Genomic DNA, 10,622 nt, shown 5'->3' on the forward strand with positions numbered 1-10,622 from the left:
AGGACATTGCCGCTTGGTTTAACCATAGTTTATGTGCATATCTTCTTATTGGATAAAAAAACTATCTGCCTCAAATGAGCACATACATTTTTTTGTACACACAGCAACTGTTTTGTGCTAAATTCAAAGTCCTAAAAGGAATACAATATAATATTTTTATCACTTTAAATGGTTCACTTGATTCAAAAACTGATTATTCTTTGTTCTTCAATAAAGAATAATCAGACGATATTTTTTTTTGCTTGAATTTCTAAAAATTACAAAATTTGTAAGATGAAAAAATCACGGCAGTGAAGTGTCCGTCAGTTGTAAATCCTTCATTCCGAAGGGCCCTTTGAAGCGGCCCATTTTGAGCACTTTGGTTTGTGGCTGCCATATTGTTCTCACCCCAAAGTGCCCTTTGGAGGCAGATTTATCCTGTTTAGAATGCAGCAAATGATTTATGCCCCCAGCATAAATGAATGGGAGTTAACAAGAAAAAAAAAGGCAACCTATTATCACTTTTGAGTGAACTGTTTATTAAATCTGAAGATAAACAGTGAATGAACAAACATTATTTAATTATTCACAACCTGTAGATATAGTTGGAATACATAAAATGTTCAACATTACTGAACATGGATTTAAACAAATAAATGACATTAGAATGATAAATAAATACATTTTCTTCAAGATGACTTTCCACAGTATCAGGTTACCATTAATATTTAAACAGCAGTGTGGCAAGACTGGTTTCTGTTGTAATTTCCACTCATGTTTGTATGCTTTCTCTGCTCATCACAGCAGAACATATTTCAGGAGCAAGAAGGAAGCTGTTTGTGCATTGAGTTCTATCAACACTTAATCAGTTATGATATTTAGCTTTTCCTTAAGAATGTATTTGAATATTTTATATCCGACTGTTTGTGCTTCTTCCTCCACACCAGTTCAACTGTTAACCTAGTCCTGTAAGTGCGTATGCAGAGGCAGTTTTGTGTATTATTGAGGTGTGGCAGGTGCCCAACATTTCTTTCTATACTGAAGGAACACTTTGAGGAGAGCTGTCTAAGTGGCCTGGTCTTTGTTTCCAACTATTTTTGGATTCCAGCACAAGACAAAGACTTAATTGTTTGATACCGCTGAGCTGGACAAGACAACAACTGGAACAGGGGAGTGGAGGGTGAAAAAGGCAAGGTCAGTTATTGTGTGTTTCAATGTCCTTTCTAGACAGGTTTCAGCTGGATCCAACAAGTTCTAGTTAAGTGTTGAGTATAGGGCTGTGTTCAGGCCTAACTCTGTAAACAAAAAATACCTCTATTTATACTGGATGACATTTAGCAAAATATAATGTTAATGGGAACATAAAAATGGGCTGCCAGTAAAGGGGACATATAATATTGTGGGTTTGACTGCTGTGTGAGAAACTTTCTAACAAAGTCAGAAGTCCTTTCTGTATGGAGTTCACATGGTCTTCCTGTGTATTTCCTCTAAATAATATGGTGATTTGGAGACACCTGGTATTCCCTACATTATGGGGACCAAATGTCCCCACATCTACCATTTGTGTTCATTTATTTATTTATTTTTATTTTTTTGAAAATGGCAGAAAGTTTTGTGTGAGGGGTAGGTTTAGGGGCAGGGTTGAGGTAAGGGTAAGGGGACAGAAAACACAGTTTGGACAGTATAAAAACCATCACAAATAAAGAAAATACACAAAATCAAAGAATAACAATAGTCATAAGAGTCAAAATGTAATGCAGGGATAGGCTCCAGCATCCCCGTAACCCTAAAGCATTTTGTAAATGTAATGTAACGGTCTCTCTCTCTCTTGTTCATATATTCATCACTGTCATAAGATTCAAAATGTCATAAAAAGTCATTAAGAGAGTAAACAAAAAGCCCAATTCATGCTGAATGTTGAAAACACTGAATTGTAATAGAAGACTGAACTGAGATAAACAACAGAATCTTGTTTTACCGAATGATTAACGCCTCAATAGTTAGTAAATGGCACATACTAATGGCTCTTTCCTGAGCTGAAGCAGTTTCTGCTGTGGGCAGTGACTTCCTTCCCCTCTCTGTAGCTCTGCAATCAGTGAACAGTTCAGGAATGTGTTCTTAGTATTCAGAATATGATTCTTTATGTTTTAAACCACAACCGATAAGCCAATATCCATCCAATATCCAATTCTACAACAGTAAGTGTCACTATAATGCTCTGTTTTTATACTGAAGTTGACTTCACGTCGTAAGTGTGTTTTTATGCTCAGTTTGTAGCTATTTTGTGATTTAATAATAGTTCCATTCTGCTATTTTTGTTAATATCATTTTCAGACATGATATTTTGTTATTGTTCTGCACTATTTACACAGTTTTGTTTTTTTTTCTCTCAAAACTGGGACATGGACTATTTTAGTACTATTATTGTTGAATTGCGACAGTCTTGTTTGGGAAAATGTTAAAATATGACTGCAAATGTTTTCATTGTATTCTCAAGGCAGCACTGTTTCATTTTTATTACAATGTTTCACTGAAAAAGAATGTTATCACTTTAAGCACACCCAGTTTAATGGACTGCAGGTGACTGTCAACACTAGCATGTTTAACTTTGGTGGTAACGACATGCTCCTTTGGTCATGCAACCAGAAGTTTAATGCGTTACTATACAGTTAAAACCTTACAGAAGACTTTCCGTAACTTCAAATAATTTTCTTGTTTTAGTTGCAATTGTATTTACTTAATCTTGTTTTGATTTGTCTCTAAATTTGACTATTTTATTAAAGGAATAAATGATGGAACCACAGACTTTTAATATAAAATCAGAATTGCGAGATATAAACTCAGACTTTTTTTCTCTCTCAATTCCAAGTTTCCATCTCGCAGTTGTGTTTATATCTTATAATTCTGACTTTTTCTTCTCAGAATTCTACGTTTACATCTAGCAATTCTTACTTTTTTTTTTTTTTTGTTTGTTTAACTTTTATGATTTTTTGGTTTGTTTTCCCCACAGAATAAAAAAAAGGTAATCACAACTTTTTGTTTTACAATACTGACTTTTTTCTTGCAATTCTGAGTTTACATCTCACACTTATATCTAGCAATTTTGTGTTCAAATTCTTAAAAAAAAAAATCTGAATTGAGATAAAAAGTCACAATTAACTTTTACATTTTTTTATTCAGAAATGGCCTTCAATAGTAATAGTTCACTCAAAAATTCAAACTCGGTCATTATTTTGTTCATCCTCAGTTTTCCAGTGGAATACAATAAATGTTTAGCAGAATGTTTACATTACATTAACATTTTTATATTTACTAAGGGTTTGAAATGACATTCTGACAGAATTAAAAAATTTTGGGTTAACTATTCCTTTAATTTTGAGTAAACTGTGACTTTCATGTATTCTAACCAGTAGGGGGCGTCAGAAAACAAAGTTACTAACAACCATAACTTGCCAGCCACTGATTAACTCTCTTTCATACGTATATTTCCAGTGACCCACTGGTCCCAAGCATTTCACCATGACACCAAGACCGACATTAAAACCAACTAAAACACTTCACACCACAACAGCTGCTCCAGGCTTCCTGGCCTCTTTGCTGGACAGGATTCCTTGTGAGTATATCATATGAATCCTTGTTTCAGCACCTGCTCCATGGGCCCCGATTTTATTCTGCAACTTGTGCACATTTCTTGCTACTCAATTTTCACTGTTTACAAGTTTAACCTGCCATAAGTCTCCTGGCCATGGTCTCGCCTCATCCTTCAGATGTGTGTCATGGTGCTACACTGGACCGCTGCTGTGATGTGTGATGGAATATTGTTGTTTTTGCCACAACAGTGCCAAGATGGGCCATCTATGCTATATTCGCTGCCATCGTCCTGCTCATTCTTATCTTTGTGATATGCTGCTGTGTAAAATGCTGCTGCAAAGGGAAAAAGAAGAGGAAGAAGAAGCTGGACCAGAAGATCAGTATGAAAGGGATCTCAGGAACTACAACCGCAGCACTGGTGAGAGATGGGTCGTCCATGCTTGTGAATGCTGCTTAAATTGTTCTTCTAGTTGGCAGTAAGATTGGTTTTCCAAGAAACAAAAGCCTTTGAAAGTAATAGATAGTAACTTAAACATTTCTCATCAAATTCTTTCACACTTTTAACTTTTATTGCTCTATAATCTTGCAATATATCAATTATAAACTCAATTGTGCCAGTGTTTATTTCTTTATGCCACACTAGTGTAGATAATGTCTACACTAGTGTGGCAAGACAAAAAAAAAAGTACAATTGTTTCCTCATACACTCCCATCATATGCTACTGGTCCCATCTACCAAACTCACCTCATTGGCTGCCATTGTTGACATAGTCCTTTAAAGGAATATTTCACCCAAAAATGAAAATTTGCTGAACATTTACTCACGCAAAATATAGATGAGCTTGTCTTCCGACTAGAAAATCTTTGTAGAAATATAGCATTACATCATTTGCTCACCAGTGGATGCTCTGCAGTGAATGGGTGCCGTCAGAACGAGAGTCCAAACAGCTGATAAACACATCACAATAATGCACACCACTCCACTCCAATCCATCAATTAATGTCTTGTGAAGTGAAAATCTGGGTGTTTATAAGAAACAAGATGTTAATTGACGGACTGGAGTGGTGTGAATTACTTGAGGATTATTGTGATGTGTTTATCAGCTGTTTGAACTCTCATTCTGACGGCACCCATTCACTGCAGAGGATCCATTGGTGATCAAGTGATGCAATGCTACATTTCTACAAATCTGTTCTGATGAAGAAACAAACTCATCTACATCTTGAATGACTTGAGGGTAAGGTTTCTTTTTCAAATTTTCATTTTTGGGTGAACTATTCCTTTAAGTTCTCAGGAATGCAAACTCATGAGCAATAAAATATTCCTCTGGGTGGCATTCACTAACGGGACACTGGATGTACTGACAGGTCCAGCCTGAGACAGAGGATGTGGAGTATGGCTCAGCTGACCAGCAGAGAGGAAAACTGCAATACTCACTAGAGTTCAACGCATCCAGATCAGAGGTAATCATGTCATTTTTACTGATTTTAAAGCAGTGCCCCCTACTGGCAAGCCGTATAAACTACTTATTTCTAACTCTCATCTAACTGCTTCATACATCTGTTCATTCCAAAGTGCAAATATCCTTAGTATTATATTATAAAACAAGTTTGTACTTTTAGAATAACAACAAAGTCATTGAAACTATAAAATTGAATTATATATATATATAAAAAGTCAGATTTACCTTATATTTCATTATTTGTCTAGATTCAATTTTTATGCTTGCTCAAGACATTCTATCAATTAACTTCATGAGGTGCATCTTTTTAATTAAAGCCCACATGAAACGGAAGTTGTGATTGACTTTAAAATCTAAATTTGGAATATTGATAAAAAAAAAAATAGCAGGGCTTCAGGAACACCAATTAAGGGGGAAGAAGCATACAGACTTTTACAAAAAATGACTGAAAAACATTTTTGTCTGTGGATAAACTAGCATGAATGAATTATTCAGCACAGATCTAGTAATGTGTACTAATAGAGTATAGGGTCAAATGTAAATTCATGTGGAATATGCTTTTAGATTAAAACTGTCATAAAACTGTTTTCATAATCTTAATCTTATACGTACTGTACCATACTTCTCATCAGCTGACTGTAGGGATAAAAGAAGCTGCCACTTTGAAAGCGATGGACTCAGGAGGAACATCTGACCCTTATGTGAAAGTCTACATTTGTCCCAACAAGTCCAAAACATATGAGACGAAAGTCTTCAGGAAAACCCTAAACCCAGTGTTCAATGAAAACTTCAAATATCAGGTAAACCATGCAGCATATAAATCACATGGGCATAGATAGGCATAGGCAGCTCAAACAATGACCTGATGAGGTCAAGATCAAGCTCATTAAAGTGGAGTTGTTAAATTGACAGTAACTAAACACTGATGTGTTGTTTTCATCACTTGAATCCCTCAGAAGGAGCTGACTGAGTCGACACTGGTGATGCAAGTCTATGACTTCAACAGATTCTCCAAACACGACATCATCGGTGAGATCAGACTGAATCTGTCCACTGTGGACTGGAATCATGTGATTGAGGAGTGGAGAGATCTGAGCGAAGCTTCCAAGCATGAGGTTCAGTTAAATACGTTCTCAAATTTAGCTCACATAAATTATATGCAGTGCAAAGTGTCATTCTCTACAAACCAGAAACTGAAGGTCCCGAATAGTAGTTTTTTTTTTTGTAGCTACAGTATGGATGGTGATCACATCACCATAGAGCATCATGTAAAATTACAGTGAGTCCCCCTGGAGCAACCTTATGTGCCCTATACTCAATGGCACAATGGTGACTAATTGAAATCTGCCATCTTTGCTCATAAGCACTCAGTTCTTGACGTAATTTACATTATGACCCCATGCAAGTCACAACTGAAAATCAAGACTGCCTCAACAAGACACAACAGGCATATGAGCGTTCCCTATGCATAATGTAACTGCTAGTGTAATCGCATCTTAAATGTTACCTACTGTATGTTGCAGCAAGAACATCTGGGAGAGATCTGCTTTTCTCTTCGTTATGTCCCAGCTAGCAGTAAACTCACTGTGATCATACTGGAAGCCAAGAACCTGAAGATGATGGACCAAGGAGGCTCTTCAGGTGACATAGCCCTACTAAAATATCCTACATCCTCAGAAGTCTAGTCTGCAATCACTACTGACAGAAACAAAACTTCTCAAACAGTAAAAATAGCCTCATAGGAAAAAACGTGCCTTTACCTACAGTTTTGCAAAACGTACCAATACATGCAATTCACTGCCATTTCCATCTGAAGTGAACACTAGTGGCAGTAAAACACCTCAATTGCTTTTCTGACATAGTAAACTTGCTCAGTGGCTCATCTGGTACAGCACTGCATTTGTGATGAAAAGCTCAGGTACGAGTCCTGTGAAACATGAGTCACGATAAAAGAGTTCACAGACTTGTAAAAGCAAGCTAAAGCAGAAAAAAACATTGCCATCTGTTTTATATAAAAATTAATGTGCTTTTAGCGCCACTTACTGGACATTTTACTCTGGAAGTGTCACAAAGCCTGAAAGAAGCAATGTAATATCATTTTGCTTTAGCTTAGAAATTGATTAATCACTCTGTTTTTGTTCTGTAGACCCTTATGTGAAAGTTCAATTGATTCTGGATAAGAAAAAGTGGAAGAAGAAGAAAACATCGGTAAAGAAGCAGACGCTGAATCCATACTTCAATGAATCATTCACTTTTGAAGTGTCATTTGAAAAGATTCAGGTGAGTGAAGCCTAACTGGTTGCTTAGATGAATTAAGGGTCCAGTGGCACTGTATACTGTCATCTTCTGAACCCATTGTGATTTTTATCTCTGTTAGATTGTTTGATTCTTGTAGGTTTGATTTGTGTCTGTGAGAAAATAAAAATAGCATTGTAATATAATATCATTCTTACATTGTGATTTCAACCACGTCAAGTAGCTAACGTGTATAACTGTTTGTTTCACTTATTATCCCTCATACAGAAAGTCCAGCTGGTCATCTCAGTGTGGGATCATGACAAAATGAGCAGAAATGATGCGATTGGCAAGATATATCTGGGTTGTGATGCAACAGGAAACCAGCTGCGTCATTGGGCGGATATGCTGTCCAACCCACGCAAGCCTGTGGCTCAGTGGCACACATTACTCTCCTCTGAACAGGTGGACACAACGCTGGCCTTGAAAAACACACTAAAGATCCCCTTCACAAACAAAGCCTTCTGAAAAAAACTGCATTCCCATTCCTTTGTTACAATATTCACAAGAATTTCAATAAGTTATACTGTGCAATGGACAGACTATGGATCAGGGCCATTCATTTTCATTTATTTGATCCATATTGTTTTAGTGAAACATTTCATTACTCTCTCCTATGTTGTCTTCTCCATCATTTGTAGCTGTTAGCAAATCGAATGCATTTTAGTGAATCGTTCATATGAAAGTAAATCTGTTTATAAGAATGATCTTCTTTAGAAAAACTTATTTTTTATAGTTAAATATAGCTGTTTGCCATGTTTTCAAATAAGATATAATGATACATCTAATTTTACTAACTTTATCTGCAAGATGCATTTAATGCTGTCACATTACCCCAATTTTATGTTTTGTATTGGTTAGCCACTATTCTGATGACCCTGTGTTTAGAGGAATTTTATTGAATTTTACAGTTTTATTGTTCTTATCATTTCTGATACAAAGATGAAAGAGATCTGCTTATTTCATTTATTGCTCAGCCTCAGAGGTGCAAAAGTGCAAAAAGTTTTCGGGGATTAACCCTTCCTCAGTGCCATGTGTCAATATCAGGGGCGGACTGGCCATCGGGAGCAATGACACCACCACATGACCCAACATCAGTGACGCACTGCCTAATTGGCTATATCCAGAGGCAGTCTATATCTTAGAAAATCATGCCAAAAATGGATCGTAAACACAAAGGGGGAGCAGAGAGGGAGCGTATAAAAAGGAGAAAAGCCCTGGCCACAGACGCAGGAAGTTGCTGCTAAATCCCAGCCACTGTTCTCCAGTAAGGGAGCAGGTCGGTCAGAATTACATTTACATTATATTTACATAATCATTTGGCAGATGGACGCTTTTATCCAAATTTAAAGAAAAAATCTATTTTAAAATATATAGTATGATAGAAGTTTTAAAAAAGCATGTTGCAACATCTTAATGACAAACTAGCACACTGTTTTACAGATGGGGATACAGTATTTTTAGTGCCAAATTTAACCAGAAATTTTGATTTTCCATTTCTAGCCTACAAAATGTAGTCTACAATGTTTATTAATTTATTTATTTTGAAAAGGTGATGGAGGAAGCAACAGTAGCACTAGTGCTGCAAGTGCTCCTGCTGTTGAACTAGAGGGGGTGGACAGTTCAGCTTTTGAGTCAGAGCAGGAACCTTCAGGTAAAGTTTAAGCTAAGCAAAACTAAACATGCAGGCTATTACTCTTAGAACAATATGTGCTTTTATGATTTATAAGATCATCAGTAGTAGGACTGTGATCATGGGGACATACAATTGATGGCTGCACAATTAATATAAGTATAGATTATTGAACATGCTTATTTCATATTGTAGAGCAACTAGATGTGCAGAGTGAGAGAGATAGAGGGATTCAGAGAAAGATGATAGAGACAGTGAAAGCCTTGATACTCCATTAGATTATTTTGCCCATCCACAGTCTAAGGATTTTGATTTATTTTTTAAGTATTACCCAATTCAAACAACTGAAAGATCCATTCCCGATGTATTCCACTCAAAAGATGGCACAAACAGGAAATGGCTGACATTCAATGAAAGTAATCACTCCCTATTCTGCTCAGTATGTCTTGCATTTGCAAAACCTTTAGGCAGTGACACAGTGCATTTGTCAAAGAAGGTATGCAGGCCTGGAAACATCAGAGAGCATAGGAACATGAGAGAAGCAATATCCATAGAGAAAGTGCAGAAGCTTTTTTACTTAGAGTCAACAAAGCAGACATCCATACTCTTCTGACTGATAAATAAATGACCGTTGTTGCCACATTGCAGTGTTCATTTGTGATTCCTATAAGCACATGAAGCTATGGGAGGAAAACAGTGAGGATAAGACACACAAACGGCTTGGTGTAATTCGTGAAACACGCTGGTGGGCCAAAGATGAGGCCTTGAGGAAAGTATTTGGAAGGTTTGCAAAGCCTGACCATGCACTTCACACAGATCTGGTCATCACTATGGAAAAAACTGAAAAGGATGTGACCATGAAACCTGTCATCTGAAATAAGGCCCAAGGGTACAAGGCTGTTCTCCTAAAGTATGAAACCATACTGACAGCTGAGATTTTCCTCAGGATTTTTGAGCAGACAACCCTTCTCTGTAAATATTTACAAACAAGTGGCATGGATATTGCTACAGCACAGCACATGGTGACAGGAACAGAGGATAGCTTGAGAAAGTGTGGCCAGGACTTTGAGGGTGTGAGAGGGCAGCAGATGACTTTGTTGAATGGGCCAATGGCATAAAGAGAACTTCCCTGAAATCAGAGAAAAAGGCATTCCAGGGACAGCCATGAAGGAGCTCAGCAAGTGCCTACTGCAATTTGATGAACGTGCCAAACTGAAAAGACTGAAACAATCACTAATAGAGAACTACAACATTAGGGGTGCTGCCTCTTGTGATGAAGCAAGGGAAGGCTCTGATGTTCCTGGTGAAAGTGTGGAGTTTGTGAGCAGAAGATGTTCCACATGAAAAAAATATCTCAATGTCCAATATCTCATCTGTTTACTGATGCTTATCACATCATTGTTTTGGGCTACACGTTCCTCCTCACACTATCTATCACTCAGGTTGCCTGTGAGAGGACCTTCTCCACCCTGAAGTTAGTGAAGAACTGTCTGAGAACCTCCCTCAGTCAAGAGGACCATGAAGCATTCCTTTTGATGGCAATAGAGAAGGAGATTCTAATGGAACCTGATAAAGATGACATAACTGACAAGATGGCAGGGAGCAGTGAGCTACTGCGCCGCCTGCTGGTGTACTAGTTACTGTTTACTCTTACTGGTTTG

At 37.2% G+C, this 10,622-nt stretch overlaps 1 protein-coding gene across 2 annotated transcripts; it reads left to right on the plus strand.

The window, feature by feature from the left end:
* Positions 1-234: 234 nt before the first annotated feature.
* Positions 235-8,714, plus strand: LOC109090831 (synaptotagmin-1-like). 2 transcript variants are annotated; one of them, XM_042753299.1, is made up of 9 exons: positions 235-1,173; positions 3,472-3,592; positions 3,819-3,988; positions 4,939-5,034; positions 5,666-5,833; positions 5,981-6,148; positions 6,557-6,674; positions 7,180-7,313; positions 7,557-8,714. In XM_042753299.1, exons 2-9 carry the CDS (start codon positions 3,499-3,501, stop codon positions 7,794-7,796), a joined length of 1,188 nt encoding a protein of 395 aa, XP_042609233.1. In that variant the 5' UTR covers positions 235-1,173; positions 3,472-3,498; the 3' UTR covers positions 7,797-8,714. The 2 variants fall into 2 exon arrangements, with proteins under 2 accessions (XP_042609233.1, XP_042609232.1); XM_042753298.1 differs by lacking the exon at positions 235-1,173 and adding an exon at positions 1,736-2,177.
* The last annotated feature ends 1,908 nt before the right edge of the window (positions 8,715-10,622 follow it).

This window comes from Cyprinus carpio, chromosome B25, assembly GCF_018340385.1.
Source record: "Cyprinus carpio isolate SPL01 chromosome B25, ASM1834038v1, whole genome shotgun sequence".
In the NCBI taxonomy this organism is placed as follows: Eukaryota; Metazoa; Chordata; class Actinopteri; order Cypriniformes; family Cyprinidae; genus Cyprinus; species Cyprinus carpio.